This window comes from Parambassis ranga, chromosome 14 (genome assembly GCF_900634625.1).
Source record: "Parambassis ranga chromosome 14, fParRan2.1, whole genome shotgun sequence".
Classification (NCBI taxonomy): Eukaryota; Metazoa; Chordata; class Actinopteri; family Ambassidae; genus Parambassis; species Parambassis ranga.
This window is the reverse complement of record NC_041034.1, coordinates 11,719,911-11,744,748: the sequence shown is the minus strand read 5'-3', so window position 1 is coordinate 11,744,748 and position 24,838 is coordinate 11,719,911. Positions and strand designations below refer to the sequence as shown.

The following is a 24,838-nucleotide window of genomic DNA, read 5'->3' as shown; positions in this document are numbered from 1 at the left end:
GATAACTAGTACCAGTGGCTGTACGGTTATTTTCTGGTTGGTGATGATAAAATGCATTCAGACTCAGAAAGAGTGCCAAAAAAACTGTGACAGGTTGTGGGCCTTTTCTGTCACCATCTTCCAGTTTATTTCACAATAATATGGCTTCTAACTATGATTTTGCATCGGAAGATAGATTAATTATAAATTAGATAAATAAATTACAGAACACAACACTGATTGTTTACATAATGCTATATGCACTACATATATACTATACTATATACTATAAGCACTGCATTTATACCACCTGAGGATTGTGTGGCAGTTGTTATTGTGTTTTGTGCCTACAGAGTGCAGAACTTTGAGACCAGAAATCAAAGTTCAGGTTCTAAGGCAACAAATGCATTTTGGTTTGGTTTAAGGGAAGCTTAGTTTTATGGAGGAAAGTAAGAACCAAAGTAAAAGGTAAACAAATACATAATTATCATATTAAATTTACCATATGTAAATGTAATTAACTTTTTCTTCTTGTGTTTCATTTATTCTTAAAATTATTTTTGTGTATGTAGTGACATAATCAGTCCTTTAAGGTGTAATTTATTTATTTTTAATTTAGGAAGTTCCAGTCCTGTTGTTTAATGACAGTTTGCAAGTTACCCTCAAAAGTGCTGCGAATGCCTGAACTGAACTGAGAAATGTCTGTGGTGTAGAAAAATCCCTCATTATAGTAACAGAAAAACATACTACAGGTGTAACGCGTTCTCAGTTTTGTCTGTAGACGTGGAGCAGCTAACGGGTGGCATCTCAAGGTCCTGCCCTGATATTTTACTGCTGCTCAGCGGGGTTTTACATACTTTTTGTCAAGTTTAACAAGTTTATTATAAAACCTGAAGTGGGTGCATGTGTGATTTATAGATGCTCGGTGCATCAGGTTACTCGCACCTCTCACGTGTGTGCCTCTAGCCATTTAAATCTGCTTTGACATAATACTTTGAAATGTTGATCTTACACAGGTTGTAGTTTTATTTGTGTCTTTGCTTATGATTCTCTACTCGCCTGTGTCTCAGTTATGAGGGAGTAACTGGAGGACACGAGGGAAAGATGGGAGGACAGCAAAGAAAAAAGGAGAAGAAAACTGGGACACTTGCTGTGCAGTGTCATAGATTAGATGTCAGTTGATGACTTCAGGCCAATAAGTGTTCCCAAATGGATTGTTTTTTCTTAGTGCTGGGATACATGCCATCTTTGAAGCCTCTGAGAGTAGCAGCACTTGTGACGACTAGGCTGTAGTGGAAAAAAAAACATCTATATGCAATCACTTTTGTGTTGGATTTACCCATCTGACCCATATATATATATATAGCCAACTAGTATATCTTTTTATATATATATATATATATATATATATATATAGCCAACTAGTATATCTTTTTATATATATATATATATATATATATATATATATATATATATATATAGCCAACTAGTATATCTTTTTATATATATATACTAGCCAAAACTAGCCAACTAGCCAAAAACTAGTTGGCTCCTAAATACAGACAGGTGGCATTTTTTTTGTAACATTTGTAACATCTAAAATAAGAATGTGGCCCAAACTGGTTTGACATTTGATGTACACTATTGAAAAAAGTGCTGAAACCACAGAGGTCATACCCAGGTCACTGAATTGTCAAAAAAACAAAAAGAATATTAAGAAATAATTCTGATTGACAGTCCCCATGGAGAATGTACAAAGTGGTCTTTAAAGTGTGTTGTGATCAATTCGAACTTATTTGGAGCATGTTTGTAGCTGAAAAGGATGAGTTAGTTACTACAGTGAGGCAGATTTGGAACGACCAGTAGCCAAATAAACTTTGACAGCAGAACTCATCCATGGTTCAACTACCTGCCTTGATCCTTTCTGTGTGAAGTTTACATGTTCTCCACCTTCCCGCTGTGGGTTTTCTCCGGGTCACCTGTTTTCCACCCACAGTCCACCCACATGTAAGCCAGGTGGACGGGAGATTATGTATGCTTGTTGGTGTGTTAGCCCGCCCTGTGGAGGACTGATGATCTGTGCAGGACTCCCCCCTCCCTCCTGCCAGTACATTCTGGGAGAGGCTGCTGCCCTATATAGAGATTCATGCAGTCTGTTTTGCTGCCTTTTGTTTTATAGTTAAAGCCTTCACAAGGTTTCTATTTTGAGCCTAGGAGAGTTTTTTTCTTTTTTACAGTTTTTGAGGTCCCTTTCTACTGACAACTTTGTCTGATCTTTTTATGAGGTGTTTTACACGGCACCACTCCAAGCAAGAGGTCAGGTGATGATGAAGTAGTTCTGATTAACTGGTGAACCTGGAAATGTTTTTGGAAAATGTGGATGTGGACGGTGAATAGAAGCTGTGTGAGTTTAGGGATCTTTGGCCAAACAATAACATGACAGCAATGATTTATGCTTGAATTTAATGCATTTTGAAATGAAAAGTTATAAATCACAGTTTATATCATCAAATTAATGCAGATTTATGTTTCAGTTTTGATGTTACAGTAAACCTGTCTGTCTACCAGTGCAGTCTGGACTTTGTTCTGGAACTTGGAAAGAGTTATTTTTGCAAAGTGATCCCATTATGAATTACATTTAATAAAACATAACACATCATTTGTAGTTTTACTTTGCAAAGTGCTGACTTATTCATTGTTCTGCACAAACTCATAGAGCTGACTGATGTCATGTGTTTGTTTTGCTAACTAGCATGGGAATTAATCTCTGTTGTTTTAGCCAATCCAGAAGTGTGCTTCTCAACAAGGCGGCACACTCCTCCAACCAGAGGAGAGACTTTCTCTGTGACTGGGAGTTGTGAAATCCTGTTGTGGTGGCAAACAGCCGACTATATGTCAGAGCCTGGTGCAATTTCTTGTCACAACATTCTGCATGACATGCGTATTACGCTGCTGATGTACTGTAGTTGTAAAAGACTTCTACTTGGAAACATCCCCACCAACAAACTGTCACAAAGGTGCTAATAGCATCTGACAGCAGGTACATGGCTACAATCATGTGTCGACATCCGATATGTAACGTGCGCTCCTCCCTCCTCAAGCCCAATCCTGCCAACAGTGCTCCTCTCTCTCAGCACTCCTCTTCCTTTAAACGTCCCTATTTTCGCTCTGATAAGCAGGCTTCATCCCAAGCACATATCTATTCAGTCGGGGGGAATTAAGATGACATTTTGGGCCATTCCAAGGACCTGAGTCAATGTGTATACAACTCCTACGCTGCACAAGGAAAATATTTATCTTCGTTCATAGAACTTCTTGAGACAGTGTCAACACAGCTTAGAGACACAATTACATCTGAAGATGGAAAACTAAGAGTCCTTTTAAAAATACAAGTGTATAATATAATATTAAAGCACGCAGACTTACTTATACAAGACTATCAGGTTCATATTAGATAAAACTCATCATTAATCATCCAAAGTTTTTTTCTAAATCAACATTTATTCCTGCTCCTGATGCTTTAAGAGCAGTAATAAGATCAGCAGGTAGTGTAATGTGTGTTTTTTTCTCTCTTTTTTTTTTAGTAACCACAACGCTATCTCCAGGCTCAGGCCACGCCAGAAGATGCAATGACACAGAGAAGGCCTACTGTGTGAATGGCGGTGACTGTTACTTCATCCCTGGTATCAATCAGCTTTCCTGCAAGTAAGTTACATTTTCACTGTCAACCTTCTCTCCAAGTTCTTTCACGATGCTTTTACTTTAGTAATATCCCTTGACATTGTAGCTACAAAGTTTTATCTTCCATGTTTTTATGGTATGGCTTGATCCCCCTTCTTCTTTCTTTCTGCAGCAGCAGCAGCAGCAACACATCACAGGAAAATGCTGCCTAACTGCCCACCTGTTGTGTATTTTAACACTAATAATGGAGTGAGGCAGTGGTGTGCTCATCCTTTTAAGTCATGTTTAGTGTACAGGAGGGCTTAAAAGCCTTTACAAAATGTCATGAGTCACTGGTTTAGTAGTGAGCAAATATTTATGCCTGTTAGAGGCCCCCAATGAGATAAATAGAATCATTGCTTACATTTGGCAGAGGGGATCAAGACCCATGTGTAAAGTGCACTGGAGGAACCATGTATATCTGCTTTTCAGGAAGAAAACAGGTTGACATTATCACAGAAACAACCTTTTTTTCTTTGACATTTACGCTTTCGTTTGTATTAGACTCAAAGTGGGATGATTTTTAGGAGGAGTTAACATAAACAGGTAGTTTTCTTTGTTGTTTTTTTTTCTTTTTGGAGGTGGAACAGCTGTGGATTCACAACCTATTATTAATTTTTAGGAAAAAAGTACCTAATGTTCACTTTTTTTCTAAATATGAATATTTTCTGCATGTTTTGTGTCTTTAAGTACATCACTTTGGATTTTGGAGTGCATTATAGGGCTAGTTTTTTAATGTAATCAAGATAAATAATCTTCAGTTTACTTTGGGATGAAAAGAACTAGCTGTAACTATTTCAACCTGTCAAACCTACTTACCTACTTGACCTACTCAAATTATGCATATTATCTGATTATGTGTCATGGCTGTCAGATATTGCATTACATGTTCTGCAGGACCACATGTCAGCGTAAACATAATTCCTTCTGGCCGGTTTGATATAGTGCTGAAACATTGTCGAGGCTTCTGTGCCCATTTGGCCAGCAAGACGCTCGACAAGCAACGAGGACATGACTGCAACAGCCGTTCAATGCGCTGTGTACAAATTGGAGGCAGCAATAACTCAATTGCTGCAGCTAATTCACTCACGGCCGGGGCATGGGTCCAGAAAAGTTGGATAATGCAGTGAAGGCCTGCAGGGATTTGTTGCCCCACAGCCATCTCATTCAATATAGGCCAGGCTTCAGTGGGTATTACTCACTGGCTAAACAAGTCCTGCAGACAGCTAGCCCTACTTTTATGTCCAGCTCCTTCACTTTGAGGTATGCACTTTGTCATAAGGAGATGAAATAAACGCCCCCAAGTAAGTAAGCTACGGAACTCAAGATATTTCTTCTAATGTTCTGTAAAAAATTTGAACTTTATTGATAAATAATACACAAAGCTCAAAATTGGAGTTAATTGATCTTGTCTTAATTCTAAAGTGTATTGACTGAGTTATGATTCTTACAGCTTGTATTAGTTTGATCCCAAGGATATCTAAGAAATTTCAATACTCACCGGGGAGCTACCTGCTAGTTAACCAATAGAAAAAGATCTTCACATCTTTATACATCAACCACAGAGTAAGTCAGATGATAGGTTGTTGAAAGGAGAAAAAAAAACAAAGTCTAAAAAAAAAAAACATCGTTAATCTCTTTCAGGGAGAAGAATGAGTCGTAGTAGTCTATAGAATACCTTAAAGAACAGACCCTGCTTCATGTCTCCTAACACATGCTAAAATGTGTTTTCTCCCCTGGATGTCACATGTTTATTTTCTGCACCACTGTGGATTTTTGCATGATGTGATGACAGTGTATTGCTTTCATCTTTCAGCCAAGTTTCCTTGGTCTAGGTGGTGCTATCCCCCAGTTAAACACCATCAGTCAGGATGAGTAATTTAATGCTGAATGTTATGGTGCTCCTGGGAGGCGTTGTGTGAAACCAGTAAATCATGAGCAGTGACCTTTGTTGGATTGGTGGTCCAGTTGTGGCTGTTAGAGGAATGTTGGTGGCCCTAACAGACCAACTGCTCATCCTAATGGGATTATAATGAGGAAATATGGTTAGGTCCAGCACACTTGATGGTGATGATAGTCTGTCTCCGGTTGCACAAATATAAAGCCACACCTAAGAAACTTTGGTCATCACTCTGACTCATGTTTGTCTACTAAGAACCTTTTTTTCCCTTTTTAAACAGGAACTGGAAAGTTGGGATTTGATTTCTTCCTCATTTGAATATTTAACCTCATATTATAACCTCCTATTGGTTACAAAATGTCTCATTTTCAGGAGAGCACAGCCACAAGAAACATGCACCAAGAGCAGAAACCACACACCATTTTCAGCTCCGTTGCACAGGCTTCCTAGTATTGATTTACTGATCACCTATAAAGCATTACACTGCTTATCCCTGGCTACATGTCATATTTCTCCACATATCCATGAACATTCTTGCGGCCCCTGAAGCATATATACAGCCTTATATAATAATAACATAATTTTAGCTCTGTTTTTGTTGGAAACCTGCATGTTACTGCCCTTTAAATGTTTTTCTTCCTTTATTGTCTTTTGTGGTTGAGTTACAGTTTTTTTGTCTTCTCACTTGTTGTGATATGCATTTTCTTAATATATATGCACAGTGACTTAAGTCCATGAAATTTAAAATGCACCTTATTTCCTGTGTTTTCCTTTTCATACACTTGTCTGCTCCTTCCCAGATGTCCGGATGGATACTTCGGCCCGCGATGCTTACAGACTGAGCCACTGCGGTTGTACATGCCCAATCCTTTAAAAAGTATGTTCACTTGATATGAGCAGCTGAGATCAGAGACACAGTTGTCACTGGATTACTTCTGTGGACTCCTGCTGCCCCTCCAGTTTTCTTCCTCTTTTTCTCCTCCTCTTTCTCCTCAGGTCAACACGCAATGGGCTGTGCACTACTACCTGTACACGGTGGTGTCATCCATGGGAAACACTTCGCTTCTGCTGTCTGTGGTTGTGCTGTTGTTCTAATTCTGTGTCTCTCTGCCTCTCTCTCCCTCTCCCCCTCTCTCCCTCCTTTCTCATGTTTTCTTACACATACTCTCTTTTTCACTCCACCCTTGCCCTCTCTCCACTCACCCACCACCCTCCTCCTCTTCCTCTTCCTCCTCCCTCTCTTTCTGTGGCTTTGTTTCTTTCCATCAGGTGTCCAAATGACTTTACTGGTGATCGCTGTCAAACCTACGTTATGGCCAGTTTCTACCGTATGTCAATTTCCTCTTCTGTCACTCTATCAGACTGTTCTCGTGTCGTGCGTGCATGCTAGGCGTAGAGAATCTGCCTTAATTTCCTGCTATTACCTAATAGTTGTGTCTGTATCTCCTCTGATGACTCATTCACAAGCTGGCATAGATTAGTAAAGTCTGTTACTGTGTTTGGTCTGCATGTGATGTTGTGTGGCCTTGCATGTGCATTCTTAGAATAAGAGCTCTTACTAAGTCAACAGGTAGGTGAGTTTAGACGCTTTGTGCAAGATGATTTGCACGTAATTAGCTGCATGTAACAACACAGTCTAATGACTAAATAGTTACTATAAGACTTTGTTTACCTTACTAACTAATGACTGTTTATGCAATCAGCTGCAAACAGATAAGCATGCATGGAGCTGATCCATGGATGGAAAGCCATACCTGGATAATTAGCATTAGCTAATAGGCATGACAAATGATAGAATACATTAGGTGGTGCGCCAGCTTAACTGACAGAGGCATGTTTGTTAAGGGCGATCCTTTCAAAGGATGCAATCAGCTGGCATTCAGCTCATCTTATTCTACTATTGTGTGCTCCAAACAAGATATTACATGTAGAATAATACATAGCAGAAACATGAGCAGAAGAGCCAATTGGCTACTTTACTAGCAACAACAAACAACGAGCAGATTTCCTCCATGTTGTTGTAAACACACCACCAAGAGCCTGCAGGAGATCAGCCCATAAGCAAATTGCACTGGTTGCAGAGATGCACTACCACAAAATGGTGCTCTTAACAGCAGATGTCCTTAGCATAGAGTTCATGCACTATAGTAGAGTGCCGTGTCAAACAGCTTCACTAGCCTGAGGAGAGAGAAGTCAACCCTGCGCTATTCTACTCGGCAAGTTCAGCAAACACATCCATCACCTCCAGAATTATACCCAGATTAGGCGAAGGTTTGTCGAGGACTAGTGTCTGATAGATGTTGCCCTTGAGGTTTAGAAAACTAACTACAAGGTCTGCAGCCATGCCTCTTCACGTTGCTGACATGTTAATGCAGATTCCATTGTTTACGCATCAGTGTTACCTGTTGCCTGATTACTTGTACAAGTATCCTTTACCACAGAGCAACACTGAAAGCAGTTAGTGACCTGACATTAATGAAACGCCTAAGATTTTATGTAGCTTTGATTTTTTTAAACAAAAACACTGTATATACAACCTCAAAGTGTGTAGTATAATAACAGTATATAATTAGACCCAAAGCCTATAATGTATGTCAGGTAATAGCAATAAATCTCTTGCTAACTTACTGCATATTTGTCATGTCTTTACAAGCCCATATGGTTGCAATTGAATGTAATATTCAAATAAGATAACAAACTGCATCTGCTTTTGGAGTTTCCTTATGCTGCTTTCTGTCTCATCTCTGTAGTCGAATTTGTGGTGCTCACACATACTGTTTGTTGTATGCTGGCACAGAGTACGATGCAAAAAAACCCCTTCTTAACTACGAGTAATTTCATCTCACATTAAGTCGTAATGCACTGTGCTGAAATTACTTGCTTTTTTGGCAGAGCAGGCAGTGCTGTGTGTGTGTGGGAGCTCTTTTTCCCCCTACACTTTTTCTGCATTCTGTTTAACTTCAGTGCAGCTGTGCATCTGCATCAAGGACAGCATTTATTTCCTGTTCTCATTCAGCTACATGAACACAGACTGGCCTTTGATTACTGGATTTACATGGTTTTGTGTTCAAGTGATTATTTGCTGGATTAAAATAAGAGAAAAAAGTGCAGGATGGATGCACGCTATAAAAAGGTTCTCTCTACCCATGCTGACACTAGCTCATGAACATTTTAGTCTCTCAATTAAGGAGGATAATTCAAACTATGTTTTAGAGAGCAGGCTCTTGTGCGCGCACACACACACACACACACACACACATCAATTGCATACAGAGAGACCCGCCTCCTGTAGGGGCGCCTCCCATCCCCAGGAGATACCAAAGAGTAGGAGGATGGCTTCTGCTCCTCAGCCATAAGGGCTTGGATTAATAAGAGCATGTTGTCATAAGAACAGCTGGGACTTGCTGTAGCCCAAGCAGAGCAAGACAGTTTTTAGAGATATGGACTCAGCTCGTGGGTACAAACTCCCTACTCTGCTATATAATACAAAGTACAGCTATAACTCCAATCCAGTCGCAATACACTCCTTTTTAACTTGCCTGTTCATGTGATGGGTGTGTCCGGGAGCCGACAGTGTAGCATTTTTAGAAAACAGAAAACTCAAAGTGCAGGTAATCTCAGTAGATGACGCATATTTTTCCCTTCCAGTGGTAATGAGAGTGGCTGTGTGCCTGATATCTTATTCCCATCAGGAGATCTTGTTTGGTTATGTAATGAAATAGAAATGTATGAAACCTCCATGAAGGATCGCATGTAAAGCAACAAAAACAGAGACATACAGTAGTTCCCATCCAATAAGAGCGTTACGTGTCATGTACACTGATGTAGTGTAAAGTAGTTTTGTGTGTGGTGTGTTTTGAAGCGTATGTTGCATGTTGGTGTCTCGTCTGCTGACAATTACTGACAAGTGTTTGTCTAGCTTGTAATGCCGATTTGTATTTACTCCACTATGTGTTAGCAGGTGTCACTTTCTTTAACTGGTCTTTTGTTGTTTTTTTTTTTCCAACTCTCAACCCTCTGCAATGGCAGAGCATCTTGGGATTGAATTTATGGGTATGGAACAATCCATTTTGATTCTCAGTCCTAGCACAGCTGCTACGATGTCCTTCATTTTGACATGCTCCTGTTCCGTCTGTGGTGTGAACTGTAAATCATATCGTTCCCCCGATTAACCAGTCGACCTCTTGAGCCATCATCCCATAACTTTTCAGAATGACAAGAATGACAGAATGAATCAGTGCAAGTGTTCGTCCATTCAGCATCATTAACATGGATGTAATCACCTCCACCCCTCATACGTGTGCAATGGAAAATGAGTTTCCGTCTCACTCACGATAGCATATTTTCCCTTTTTGGACTTTGGTTCCTCATTCCATCTGTAACAAGCATGATGTGTCATGTTTGTAGAGGTGACTTTCCTTCCTTCCTTTTGCAACCCTTTTGGTCTCATCCCTTAAGTGTCTGTCTGTTTTTGTTGTTATCACATCTCTTTCTTTTTATCTATGTGTGATCTTATCCATGACTCCTTCATCACCCTGTCATTAGCAAAGCTGAAATGTAACATTTCATATCTGTGTTAGTTGTTTAAATCATGAAATGCTGTGTTACAAGCATGCAGTGCTAAATTTAGAACCAGTGTTTCTTCTATCTGCCACTATTTCACCCCTCTTTCATTGTTAGCTGTTGTTTTCTTTTCCAGAAAGGTGCTGTAGTGGATGACAGTATAGAGTCATTGCTAGAGGCAACATTTTAGAGATCAGAAAATTACACAAGTATATACATGTACAGGAACATTTTGTTATCAGGATAACAACAATATCATTTCCTCAGTAAGAGCAGTGTTGGTGAAATATTACCTGGCTTACTGCTATGCATAAAATGGTATCAGTGATTTTTTTTTTTTTACAGTGTCAGGAACTTGACACAAATGGCTGCTGGTAAATGAAAGGTGGAATTTGTAAAAAAAAAAAAAATATATTTATTTTTTAAATATAGTATTTATCAGAGACTACACTACATCAGTGCTATTGTTTCCACCATGCTGGCAAAACAAAAGTCTCCACTACAAATTCTTCTCTGGAGAAGAAAAGTCATCATTCATCATACAATGATATTTAATTACAATCTTCAATTATTTATAAATAAATGTAAGATGTGATTGTACTTACTAAAAGCCTGAGTAGGTGAACACTTCTAGTAATGATGGAGATTGTTGATCATGCAGAGACCATGATAAACGTTGGACTTCTAAACATCTAATTTCAACGTATGCTAAAGCGACACTGTACAGTTCAACTAAACTGTTATGGTATGATATAATTTGATTTAGATTCTTAGTGGACCACACTACTGCTGTGCTTCCCACCTACGCCGCCTTAATGCAGCACAGGGACCAACAGCATCAGTCATATTTGTGATTAAGTGAGAGGAGAGGTTTGAATTTGAAGCTTCATACTGCTCAGGCTTTAGTCATGCCGATACACAGTAAAAAAAACCTCAAAGATGCTAATTTTTCTTTCCTGTCATTTCTCTGTGTTATGTGTGGGTGCGTCTGTGTGTCTGTGGGTGTGATGTTGACAGAGGCAGAGGAACTCTACCAGAAAAGAGTCCTGACAATCACGGGTATTTGTGTGGCTCTGTTGGTGGTGGGCATCGTGTGTGTGGTTGCCTACTGCAAAACCAAGTAAGTTCCACTAATGAAAAGATCAACCCATGATTTTAGCCTCATCTGTTAAACCTAATATAACTTGATTGTACTGGTTCGGTTTGACTAATGTGCAGCACAAGCAGTAATAAGATTACTGTGATTTTCTTTACTGTTTTAAGGTTTTGCCTTAAGGAGAAAGGCAATAACCAAGATTTGCTTTACAGGAAACAAAGAAAGAAGATGCACAATCATCTGCGACAAAACATGTGTCCAGAACATCCCAATCGTAACCTAGCTAATGGACCCAATCACCCAGGACCTGGCCCAGAGGAAATTCCTATGGTAGATGTATGTATATACACACAGATGTGCATCAAATGGATTTATAGGGCTTATATAGTCAAAGTCTATCTTCACATTTCTCCATCTGTTAAAAGCATATTTTTTTCCCCTCAACAGTACATATCAAAGAATGTCCCTGCAACTGAGCGAGTCATACGGCCTGCAACAGAGGGATCGTTCCCTCCCAGTCATGCCTCTTCCAGATCTCACAACTCTTCCACACGAGCCCATTCATCAACTCACAGGTAAGCACGCACCATATTTTCCATCATCATATGTATATGAAATAATTTGGTTTTTCTAGGCCAGTTAAGGTGCATTTAAAGGTCACTAATGCTTACCAAAGCCCCATCAGATCAAACAATGCAGCTCTTTCTTGCCTGATTTCAGGTTTGATATTTGGAACGCACAAGAATTATTTTCAGTTTACAAATGATTTGAGATGTTAAAGCTGAAATCAGTTGTAGTTGGGAAGCCAGTCCAGTTGCCTTGATTTAAACTGGAACTCTTGGACATAACGCCACCTGGATGAGTGATAGTGTTCACAGACATATCGACACACGTGTTAACACATTTCTCATTTGTCAGACATGAGGAACGGACATGGAGCCTGGAACATTCTGACAGCATCCTTTCTGACTCGCCGGGAATGATGTCATCATCCGTGGGGACCAGTAAATGCAGCAGTCCTGCGTGCATGGAGGCACGAGCAAGGCGCGCCGCTCACTGTGGTTACTCTGACCCCCACCGGCCGGGGCTGCAGTACGGGGACTCCTTCGACTCGCTGGGAGACTCTCCTCATAGCGACAGGTGGGAAACAGGCCTGTGTGGCTGATATGGCACTGGGTTTGTCATGAACATTTTGAGAAGTTTCCTCTCTCTGCTGGTTCTCTCTCAGCCTCGAGAGGCCAGTCAGGGCACTCTGAGAGACTCAGTGGAAACTGACACACAGCAGGCATGATGATGAAATACGCTAAGGTAGGCAAGAGTGAGAAACAGTGCTTATTTCAATGGGAACTCTGCTTACAGCTATTATAACATCATTCCCTGGCCAGTACGTAATTCCAATTGGCTAGTGTTCCCTTTAATTCTATTTCAGTTATGGTGTGATATTTTGTGAAATACACTTGTTTGCCATCTTGCCTGCAGTCACATAAGAAGACATAAATTTCAACACTTGCCTCAGAAATAGGTCTATGATAGGTTTTAACCTCTCTTTGCTCAAAGAGTAGAAAGGAGGAGTCTGTCATAAGTGAGGAAGTGTACCTTTCATCAGCTCCTCTACAGTCTATATTTATCCAGTATATATGTCTCTACTGGAGGCACAGGGATATCAATCTTCTCATGCGACTCCTGGCAAGACACCAAACATCTATATTTCACAAAATGTTGGACTGTTCCTTTATATTGACCTGCAGTAGAACATGACAGCTCTAAATGCAGTAAATTCACTCTTAATAATATGCTTTCAGGTCTTCCACATGCTATATATTCTCCAAGTGTAATTCAGTAGGGCTCAATGTTACTCATGACCTGAATTTGAGCTTAAGATGGACTCCTTGATTTTGTTATAGGGCCCAGTAGTGAACCCCCAAATCCCAAAATGTCCTCCCTTCTCACTGCTGGTGTTTTGAATTCCAATACAGCTCCGAGGAGCCATCGCTCAACAAGTCTACAGTCTAGCATTGAGCTGTGAGGAAATATTGTGATTTGAGAGCATGATTGGTCTCTGCTGCATTAACACAACTCCCATAAAAACAGTCGGTCAGGTATTTTTTACAAACCACATTTTTCTTTTAAAGGAAGCCAATTATGGTTTAGTTTGGTGATTGAAGATTGAAACTTTGTACAAACATAAATGTTGCCTTACATGTGACCATCTTGCCCTAACATACTGTAACAGAATAAACTATTAAATATATTATGATTAGGGCTTTTTACTAATTTGATGTGGGATATGACAGAATTAGTTGTGCTTCAGAAGCATTCTTTAGACTTTTTGTGCAGTGTGTTCAGGGGTTTTTTTTAATAAAGAATATTGTCTATCAGAATAACATTAAAAGGCTGTGCATATAATCCTCAGAATGGAGAAAATAGCAGACATGGAAACAAAGCAAGGTGAAAAGGCTAGTTAATCACAAGATGTTCAATGGTCTGAACTGTTTAGTAAGAGGTGGAAGCCTTGAAGATGGATTGTTGTGTGCTCAGCAGCAGCCTCGCAAGGTAAACTGCTGTCTGCGTTTAACTGAAGAACCTACTATGAACAATTGTTATGATATAGTCAGAAGTAATATAGACTTTCTGAAGACATACTTAGCAACAACAATTTAATACATAACAGCTCTGAAACTAAAGGTCTGGGCAGTGATGCATGGTGTGTAATTGCTGAAAGATGCAGAGGTGCTGTCCAGTATTATATAACTGAGGCTAAGTTAAAAAGTAATATTGCAAGAAGGGTCCTAATGCAAAATGCCGAAACCAAGATGTATTGTACCTTTAAATGTGCCGGAGGTCCTAAGATATCAGCAGTACCAGCATATGGCAAGCATGTGTGCATGAATAGGGCAATGGCTGCTGAGTTGTTATGCAAAGCCAGATTGCTTAACCACCATCCCCTCAGAGTCATTTCAGGTAACAAGTACCTCTTCCATCATGGTGACAGCTTCAGCATCAGCTGAATCAGCACTGTTGTGGGAATATCTGTTCTCACACAGCCTGTTTCCTATTTTCTTAAAGACGATAAACAGACACTCACTGCGGGTCATTTGGTTCTAAGCGGCCTTTTAAATGTATTAACATGAATGTTTCGGGTATTCTGACAATCCAAATTTTAGCTGTTTTAGTTCTCACTTTGTATTGGTAGGACAGGGGCTTGGGTCTTCCACAACATCGAATTCGACCTTCACCCATGGCCCAGACATGTTTGAACAAAAGTTCCTCAACACTGTAACAACAGGTGATGTATGATAAATTAAAGGGTAAATTATAGAAGATCCCAAACAACAAAACAAATCTACTACAAATGAAAGATTAATACATTGGTAAATCATGCTTTAGTAAATAGCTGGGTCTTGTTATGAAGTAGGCCCCGGCGTTTACTGGGTGATCTTGTCAGACAGGTTGATCTACAGCCTAGGGGTGCTAAGGAAGTGAGTTAAGCCCATATATTGTTGCTTCCAATTAACTCCTGGCCAAGGACCCCAGGCTAGTTCAAACTGCCTCAGAAGCCCAGATAAAGAAGTGATTATGAAAGAATTGTTCCTTACATTGTGATCAGAACAGTAATACCACATCTGAAATTCATACAGTCAAGCAATATTATGAAGAAGAAGAAGACAAAGAGGACCCAGAACAGATCTGTGGTGGACATGTAAAAATTTCCCCTTAGATAGACTCATTTACACAGAAAGAAAACCAGGCAGAGCAGTAACAGGCTACCAAATATTCAATACAACTTTGGTATATTCCATTCTGGATTGCTAGAAGTCACATCCTTTCCATGTAATTTGGGTGAAGCGGTCTGTTAAAGAAGGGTAATAACAGTGTGAATTTAAGTAAGTTCCTGAACACTGTTACACCTATGGCACAATGTTCAGTTAACAAAGCCTTCCAACATTCCAGCTGCTTCCACTCAGCCCATTCTTTATTCTTCTCTAATTAACTATAACCCCCCCCCCTCCCTCTGTATTTACCACAGATACGTGTCAGCCCTGACAACACCAGCCCGCCTCTCCCCAGTGGATTTCCATTACTCATTGCCCCCGCAGGTGCCTACCTTCCAGATAACATCGCCCAATGCCAGCCATGCCATGTCGCTCCCTCCTGCTGTCCACAACCCCTACCCTCTGGAGGATGACCAGCCTCTGCTGCGCCGCTACCAGGTGCCCCTACATGACGCCCAGTGCCAGGAGCCCTACCGGCAGCAGCGCCGCACCTATCTAAATGACAGCAGAGGCAGTCTGCCCTCTAGCCCCTACAGGCTGGCTGAGGATGAAGACTATGAGACCACCCAGGAGTATCTCTCCTCTCGGGAGCAACCAAAGAGAAGTGGCTCCAGTGGAACTGGTAGCCGGCGCTGGCGGAGATCCAGACTGAATGGCCATGTGGCCCCACGTGGATACGAAGCATCTCGGGACTATGGATCTCGAAGCTGCCTAACAGATAGTGAGTCAGAGGAGGACGGTGAGAGCACACCCTTCCTCAGTATGCAGAACATGAATGCCGAGCCCTCCACCATCTACAGGCCGGTGGACAGTCGGACTTCTCACTCATCAGGGCGGCACAGTGGGCATGGCAACATGCATACAAGACTTACACACTCCCGCTCCAAACCGGACAATACACCCCATTAAAGAGTGATAATGAACCAACAAAAATCAATATAGTATAGACATGCATCTATAAGAAATATTTTTATTTTATATAACTGACAGATATTCTAAACAAATGAAATATTTATTTTCATTTTAGCAAAAGTTGTCTACTAGTTAACAGCAAAGACTTTTTTATAGGGAAAACTCTATTTATATGTACATTTTGATTTACAGCATAAAAAGATGTGCCAGTTTTTTCACAACGTAAAAAAAAAAATAGAGTAATATTGTGGTGCCTTTTGCTGTATGCCGATGCCAGAGGGCCAGTGGAGGTTTTTGTAGCCTTTCTTATATGGACGCCTCATTTTTTATACACATTTATGTTTTCTTTTTCCTCTCTGGTTTCCTGTTTCACTTTTTTTTTCCAAAACTGCATTCTTTGAGAAGTCTAGCCCCACTGGAGCATAATCCCTTCCATATCATGCAATATAAACCACTTCAACATAAAGTGTATGTTTACATTACTATGATTCGCCTGTAGGATTTATTATTTGGGATCTAATAGAATGCCTGATAAATACAATGTAGATTCTTTTTACCCGCTGACTAATGTCTACCAAGAGAAAAAGAGCCAGAGAGACAGAGAGTGAGAGATTGTGTGAGGGTGTGTGTGTGTGTGTGCGTAAATGCCTGTGTGTATGCGTGTGCGCATGTTAGTTTGCTTGCATGCATTTGTGATTGTTAGATGAATTTCATTGTTTGTTGTAGTAACATCAAATGTGCGGGTCTACTGGTGTCTCAGGAGAGCCCACATAGCGCCTCAGAGGTTCACAGAATAGCTGTTTAACAGAACAGTGACCCCCAGTGTAGGTGGACAGGTAAGGCTGCTGAAGGGTTGTATGTTAAGCAGGTCATTGCTTGATGTGTTTACAGCTGTCCAGTCTGCCCCAGTTCTGTCCTTTTTTTATGTCCCGGCAGGTTTTCCTCATGTTAGCCTGGTATAAGGCCAACAAACACTGAGCCGCTTGGCATAGCGTGACCCCTGCCATCAGAGGCGGTGGCAAAACAAAAAAAGATTGCATCTGTTTTCACTCAGACCTGCCCCCACTCCCACGCCTCACCATCCTTCTGTGTCCATTCTGTTTTTGTGGCTCGTGTTAAAGGCCGCACAGTGTCTCAGGATTTCCACATGCCCTACCACCACCACCACCACCACCACTACCTTAAACCCTGTTCACCCTCTTCCTCAACTTAAGGCCTACCTAAGACTAAGGTTCTCAGATGTTGAGGACCTTAAATGTAAACATACAGTCTACCAGATCCATAAACACTCCCATACAGAGAAAAAGGAACGCCCGGTGGAAGCAGCTCACTGGAGAAGAGTACAGAACATACTAGTCAATATTAACGAAATAGCTGTGAAACTTTGGAGGATCATACAATGCAAAAATATGCAAACTTTCTATTTTGCTGTTTGATTAGATCATTTTCTAAGAGGTGACTGTAAGTGTGTTGTGTGTGGGAAAACTATGTGATGCATATAGTGTAGAATGAAATAACATGATAAAAAATGCATATTTATCCAAGTTATTTTTTACAGCCATCATGCAGCCATTTACCAAGCTGTCAGCCTTTTTATCGTTCACTTGCTCTCGTCCATTGAATGACTGTGTCCATGAATTATTTTATCACTTGATTTAGACCGCTCCACTCTACATGCACACAAAAAGTAATGTCCAATAGCATCCAGCTAGTGTCTCCTCCAATAGTACAGTGTACTTCTTTGTCTTGTTGGCAGGTCTAGTCATTTCAAATTTAGTCTGTAAATGATTAAATAATTTTAAAAAGTAAACAAAAATCTTTTGAGCCCTTTGTCCTCCACTAAAGGAAAAAAAGAAACTAAAAAGAAGTGTCACACCAATTCAAGGTAACTAGGTGAGAAAGGACAGTTGATGTTTCAATCACTGTTGGTATGTTTCTACTCCACGCTAAAAAAAAAACAACAACTATGGAATGCTAAATTATCAGGTGATTATTGATTTTTTTTTTTAAGATTCTGACTTAAATGGTAAATGCACAGTGATATTGATATAGAGAATGGTCTCTGGTCACACCTTAGTCACACCTTGCAGATATTTCATTGAGTTTCTCACCTCTGGGTCTAATTTTGTATGTTTGAAAAATGCAAAAGAAGACACTGCACCTCTAGTTTAAATGTGATACTCCCATCACTTCTTCTGATCCTCTCACCCAGCTGAGATGCTAGCAGGAATGTCCTGTCAGTCTCCTCTGTTTAATTTTTTACCTCCTCCTACCTCCCAACTCTCTACTCCCCACCTGACCCCACCCTCGCTTGAAATGTTTGAACACCTCTCCTCTGCATGTCCTTGTGGTCAAGGTTAGATGGGTGCATGGTTTAAAAAAAAAAGAAAAAAGCAGCAGACAATTCTTTTCCAGTCAGTGAAAGTGTATTTCATTTAACATTCAGCAATAAAAAAGAACCTTTCCCCCATGTCATTCCTGAAATATGCTAGAAAAAAAAGAAAAAAATGCGAGATTGTCATAGATTGTAAAATAAAATGAAAAATGAATCCACCTGTTCATATGAGAAAATAAATCTTTATTCATATCATTTTACGTTGTAGTTATTTCTGTAGAAAGCTCTGCACTGCATCTTGGCTTCAGGTTGAACTCGCCTGGTGTGATGCACAGTGTGTCCCAGGAGTGCACACATAAAGTTTAATATGGTGATTGTGGGTTTATAAATTATAAGTAAACTGTTTCTCCTCAATAGTGTTCATATTATAAGTGCCAGAAACACACGTATAAAACCTGGAAGCTGGACTATATTAGATATATTTTAAGGAGAAAAAAAAGTCCTTTCCTCAAATAAAATCTCAATTGATTTTAAATTTTGACTGTTTGTAGAATGATCTTAAAATGCTTTGTAAAACTGTCTTCAATAAACAATCGTGGAATTATATACACGCCTTAGAAGGAGCATTAATGTAGGCCCATGAAGTCCATTAGTAATACCCCACCATTGCTCTTACAGACCCACAAAGCTTATTTCCTGCCTGCTGTCTCCATGTAGTCTGCTGGATTTGGATGTAGTTCATGTGTGTGGTTGATTGTTTTTTGAGCAAAAGTATAGAACAAGAGGTACTTTCTTACCTTTGCTTTGTTTGTTGCCGGACTTCCGCATTGAAGCCTTCGGCTAGCAGCATCACGCGGCGCCGAGGATTGCAGGCCTGCTGTAGCCACAAGCTCAAGACATGCAGCTAATCCGGGAGGTCATGGTACAGGTTGGTTGTTTTCTACTTATACACAAGTTTTGCTCCGCCACTACTTCTTCTCATGGTGGACTGCCGCCACACCTAGAGGCTACATCGGCTCAAATGTCCAACACATAATTATCTAGAATTGTGGAATGGAAAAGTTTGTGGCTAGCTTATTAGCATGCTAATTTAAGTACAAGTCTAAAACGCAAGATGCTAACGTTTTGTGTCCTAGCTGTTTGTCTCTTCACATTCTGTAAAAAAACAAAACCCTAATTGTTTTACAAGTGAGACTTTAACAAGCAGCATTAATTAGCATTAAATACAAATTACTCAGACGTAGTTGTACTTAAATACATTAATCTGACTTACACCACTGCTCCATCTGATTGTAAACTATTCAAAGATTTATGTCTACAAACTCATGTCCCCATGTATCATTTATTAGTTTGTTTGTTTGTTACCTTTGAATCATGTACAGACACTTCACTGACAATATGGTCAGTTTTTAAACAGTAGCATATTTACACCACTAGGTGGTGTCACAACACAATTGATGTAATTCAATTATAAATTTAATTTCTGTTCTTTCATTGCACCACATTTATTTGACTCTTACTTTGTATGTGACATTTTTAGACCATAAGTAGAGAAAAAAAAACAAAGACCTCATAGCAGTGCATATAAAATACAGAAGTGATTGTCCATTAAAGGTCTTGCAGACATTAGCTGCACAAGACTCAAATGTTTAATCTTTACATAGTGACTTATCTCTGAGAAACATGACATGTAAACAAGTTAACAATTCAAACTTAGTCCTCTTTATGTGCTTTGTATGTGCTGTTTTCATAATGTATCATTGGGTAGGCTTACTTATTGACTCTGAAGTGTTGTTTTTCTCAGTGTTTCCCATTTGGTGACACTGTTTTCTATGCATTTAGATTCCTTGTTATTGTAGGAGAGTGCATTAATATGAAACTAGTGAAACTATTGGGATGAAAAGAGTGTAAGAAAAGAAACACAAGACATAAAAAGGAATATGTGTTGATTTTAATGAAAATACATTTATTGTTTACAAATACAGGGTGCCATATAAAGTAGAAAGAATTTATAAAAACACCAGTGAAAGTATGGGCTTTGACCTGTTGCTCATATCTATACAAATATTTAAAATATTAAACATTGTTGGTACAAAGTAGGACTACAGTCCATAAAGCTATCTCATATAAACAATGCTCTGATTGTATTATTTTCATTGTATTGACCTGTCAGAAAATAACTTTGCAACTCCATTTGTCCAGCAGTCATAAGACAAGATAAACTCTTAATGGAAATCAAATGAACAGGCCTGAGGGAAGAAAAAAAAGCTCTACTTTCATTAAGATGTCAGCACAAACATCAGCAGTACAATTCAGATGCCCTCAGGCAGCCTGCTTTAGGAGATTGGTCTGGGTGTCTTGCAAGATTATTGCTTCCTTTTGTGACTTTTTGGAGCTTATCCCAGATCCCCTGTGTCCAAAACAGGAAAAGCAAAAAAATAAATAAATCTTTTTCTCTCTCTCTCTCTTTCCTCCTCAACCTGTATGTGATTTTTGTTGAATACACCACTTTTATTGCTGTGTTTGTCACACCTCTAATCCCTTTGTGGACACGTACTAAAATTATTGTTTTGCTTTTAGGACATGCAGATAAAAAAGAAATGGAACACATGCTGTGTGCTGGAGCTGGATCTTACCTCTCTTCCACATCCTGTATTGTGTCAGGAAGGGGTGAGCCAAGCGTTTCTGGGAGAAATATTGCTGCCACCCCGCTGAGGATTGGAGCTCCTCCATAGATTAAACCTGGTAGCCAAGGTATGTAGTCCCCTGTGAGGAGCACCATGGGGGCCACCATAGCTCCTACACGAGCCATCATGGAGGCCCATCCCATACCATTCTGACTGAAGGGCAAAAAGAAAAACAATTAAATACAGTGGCCACATTTACACTTTAATTAAATCAAGGATTGTGTTGCTGCTGATAAAGTATTAGGATATGTTTAAACTGTTATTAAAAGGCAGTTGCTGTGATCTCCTCTTTAAAAAATGCGTATTGTGTTTGGTGTGTTTGGGGTTTGAGCTTGAATTGTGTTTGTTTGTTTGCTTGTCAGCGTCACTACTCAAAAACACACTGTGTGTGGTGCAATATATGGAGCTTCCAGGCACTGATATGATGAAGAACTTCTGGCTTTTGTAAACATGAGCGGATGGTCAGACTTAGTAGGAACAGTGTAACATGACATAAAGGACTTTCCAGATAAACGCAATACAGGTTACCACAGCTGAAGAGTTCAGGCTTGTGACCTACTGGTTTTTCTTAGGTGTTATACTGAATCTATGCTTGGCAGAGATGATTTTTTAAAGAAACAGCTAGCATCATTTTACAAAAATAAACCAGTCACTGAGTTCACATAATCCCTCAGTGTTCAGCCCTCAAGACCTCTGGTCATAGTGACACTGTTTGTCTTTATCTGCACTTCTGCTCTCTGACCTTTTATTTGCTTGCCTGTCATAAACATGCTGTAAAACAAACTGCAGGGTAAGAGAATGCACAGCACACAATGTGCCCCTAGCTGCAGGCTGCAGTGGACTTTTATTTTGGTAGATCTACTCCCATTTGGCTTATTTATAAGCACAAATTTCCTTTAGTGTTTTAAAATGTTTTTATTCTGTGATTTCATCTTATGTAAAGCACTCTGAATTGCCTTGTGTATGGATGATGCTGTATAAATAAAGCTTGCCTTGCTTTGCCTTAGAAAACTAAATTTAACACTGAACTAAATTTTCTCTAAAAGGTCAATCACATTTTGTTTGCATATCTGTTGCCAGATAAGACTCACCGGATGATGGTTGGGTACAGTTCTCCACAGTAAAGGTAACAGCAGTTGAAGGACGCTGCAAGACAACCTTTACCCACAACAGCCAGACAGGTGCGTACCGTCTGTTTATCTGTGCAAAAATGGAGCATCCCTCATATTACACACTTGTTTTCTGCAGTACAATATTGTCGGAGTGGAGAGGTGAACGACTCATCATGTGTTGTAACGTACCATATGGCACCAGCAGGTTAATCAGTATAGTGACACCGGCTATGATGAGAGCACCACACTGTGATGGCCGGCGTCCAACAAAACTCATAGACACAGTTATTACAACTTTTGCAGGGATGTCGACCGCTCCAAAGATCACTTGTATCAGGTAGATGTCCACCCCAAACTTCTGCAGGTCCATAGAGAGACCATAGTAGGCAAAGCTTGTTGATAACCTAAAGTACAAAAAGAAAACGCACAGCATCATTGCCACTGAGTCTTTGAGTTTTTTAGTTTTTTTTTTTTTTTTTTTTTTTTTTTTTTTACAATAACGGCAGGACATGCACCAGACAGCGCTGACGCAGATTGTCATAGTCCTCATTCTGGGTGTGCGGAACAGGTCCAGTACAGAGTAGGAGCCCTGTGAACTGGACATTTCTTTCTTCATGGACTCCTGTAGCATCTACACAAAAAGAGATGGCATTCTTAATTTATCACATTCACACAATGTAGACACACAGTGCAACAACACACAACAGTTCCTCACTTTGATGTCAATTTTTTCTCCCTCTTCGTGACGTCCATTAAATTTTGCCACACTTTTAAGTGCCTTGACAGCTTGTTCAGACTTATTATTTATTGCTAGCCATCTTGAAGATTCATGGAACCACCTATAAGAAATAATATTTATTGATCACTGTATGTTTTTAGCTTTGATCAATGATTTTAGTTGGCTCAGTTCTTGGCATCTTACCATGAGTATAGGAAGAAGACATAGAAGGGCAAAGACACAGCCAGGGTTAACCACCTCCAATCCCGGATGTAGTAGGCTATAACAGCGAGGAGCAATTGTCCCACTGTGTAACAGTAGCCTGTTATTGTCCCCACTACTGTTCGCACACGAGTCGGGATCCACTCCACAACTTTGAATTAAAATTACACATTTTTATATAGTTACTGTCCCGGTGCAGTCCTTTTACAAATTACACTGATACATTATTCATATGAATAGCTTACTGAGGGAGAATGTGTTGAGTCCTAGGCCGGACAGAGCCATGCCACAACCAAAGCGGAACAGGCAGAACAGGGGGAAGGAGGACGAGAAAGCAGCACATGTTCCTGACACTGCCATCAACAAGTTAGAAAGGAGGAGTAGGATACGTCGGCCATATCTTAGGGAATGAATGACATGATGAAGCTTTATTTATTGTTTTGAATGGTTTTGAACAGTAGTAGATGGATAACGAAGGATAACAAATAGAGACAGTACTTGTCTGAAAGGCCTCCGAAAACAAGAGCTCCCACAAGCACACCTCCCATGTAGATAGTTTGTCCCATTTGCTTCAAAGAGCGCATGTCACACACCAAATGCCACTAACAAAATAAATAAAAACACATGTTAAGATACATCTAAAGATAAACATTTAAGCAGCTGTCATGTTGTCTTACTTCAGATATGATTGTGGAGGTCATCTCAGTCATGTTATAGGACCATCCATCTGTGCATTCCTGCAGATCAACATCCAGCTCATCCTCAGTGTCTCCTTGCTCCCCTGAGCTGAATGTACCATTCTTAGCCAGGAGGTGCCACTGTGGAGCAACGTAACGCTGGCACCTGTGTGGTTTCCCTTTAGGGTCCAATGGAACTGTGATGCGCAGCGTATCCTCAGGGCTCAGCTGGGACTGAGAAAGATTTGAGTGAACATTGCAGTAGTGAGGAGGCACCGCGGCCACAAAGTTCTGCAGCAGGTTGTGACTGGCCATCATCAGTACAGGTATGCAAAGGAGGGTGACATGCAGGATCTGGAAGCGTCCTGTGCTGCCCACCTGTTCTAGGAGGTCACCAAAAGCCATAGTTGTTTATAACAACACAAAGTGATTTTACATTAATGGTACTAGATTCCCTTGTTGGGTCAAAGCTTTAGAATTCCTAGTTGTGCAAAAAATTGTTCCAGCACCTGGGAAAAGATTGTAAACATGAAGTCAGTGAACACTAGAAATTTATTTACAATAAAAATAATGTTTGTGTGTGTGTCTTAAAACTGTAAAATTATAGAAAATTAGTAAGACTTACCTTCTTTTTTTAGTCTTTTCTCATTACATAAAATGAATACAAACGTGCAGTGTTTCTTCATAAAGTGTAGTAGCTTCATTAAAATAAACAATGATGACATCAACTGAAATACAATCCAGAGAGTCCTTTAAAAAATCTAAAAAAAAAAATGTGGTAGAAGTCGTCTTGTTTCAACAGCGTGTTAAAGTGAGTAATCGGCTCTCAAATTCCAACAGCTTTTCTGAACTTTGGATTATTTGAACTGCAGTGCAACCTCTCGAGGAATTAGCAGCTCCTTCTGTGAACACTGAGGTAGAAAGCTGAGTCCTTGCTGTGCAGAAACAATGTCTGGTTGAAGGGTTTCACTGAAAGTGAGCAGGTTCAGCGTCAGGAGTGGGCACTTAACTGAGGCTCAGCTTTTTTCCCTCTTTGCACTAAGACACACTCCCTGCCCTGTTAGAGGTTACTTAATATGAAGGACAGTGCATGTGCATGAGTGTGTTTGTCTGTGATGTGTGAGGTCAACCAAGTACATTGTGG

At 40.0% G+C, this 24,838-nt stretch overlaps 2 protein-coding genes across 6 annotated transcripts in view; one reads left to right on the top strand and one right to left on the bottom strand.

Annotated features, from left to right (window-relative positions):
• The window catches only part of nrg2a (neuregulin 2a), a 62,525-nt gene extending 44,190 nt beyond the window's left edge, over window positions 1-18,335 (top strand). For 3 of the 5 annotated variants that reach the window (XM_028422538.1, XM_028422539.1, XM_028422536.1), the window contains exons 4-11: window positions 3,564-3,684; window positions 6,869-6,927; window positions 9,629-9,652; window positions 11,180-11,282; window positions 11,471-11,594; window positions 11,706-11,833; window positions 12,177-12,398; window positions 15,286-18,335. In XM_028422538.1, coding sequence (XP_028278339.1) covers window positions 3,564-3,684; window positions 6,869-6,927; window positions 9,629-9,652; window positions 11,180-11,282; window positions 11,471-11,594; window positions 11,706-11,833; window positions 12,177-12,398; window positions 15,286-15,940 — 1,436 coding nt within the window. In that variant the 3' untranslated portion in view covers window positions 15,941-18,335. Of the gene's footprint in view, window positions 1-3,563; window positions 3,685-6,399; window positions 6,477-6,868; window positions 6,928-9,628; window positions 9,653-11,179; window positions 11,283-11,470; window positions 11,595-11,705; window positions 11,834-12,176; window positions 12,399-15,285 lie in introns of all 5 variants that reach the window. The other 2 variants (XM_028422540.1, XM_028422537.1) reach the window with 2 other exon arrangements.
• Window positions 18,336-20,207: 1,872 nt separating this feature from the next.
• slc22a6l (solute carrier family 22 member 6, like) lies at window positions 20,208-24,776 on the bottom strand. Its single transcript, XM_028421340.1, has 11 exons — window positions 24,320-24,776; window positions 23,695-24,203; window positions 23,516-23,619; window positions 23,263-23,417; window positions 23,000-23,168; window positions 22,793-22,916; window positions 22,593-22,708; window positions 22,267-22,481; window positions 22,057-22,165; window positions 20,915-21,118; window positions 20,208-20,688 (listed from the first exon to the last, which is right to left on the bottom strand). The coding sequence occupies exons 2-11, from the start codon at window positions 24,097-24,099 to the stop codon at window positions 20,601-20,603; spliced, it is 1,689 nt and encodes a 562-aa protein (XP_028277141.1). The 5' UTR covers window positions 24,100-24,203; window positions 24,320-24,776; the 3' UTR covers window positions 20,208-20,600.
• Window positions 24,777-24,838: the final 62 nt, after the last annotated feature.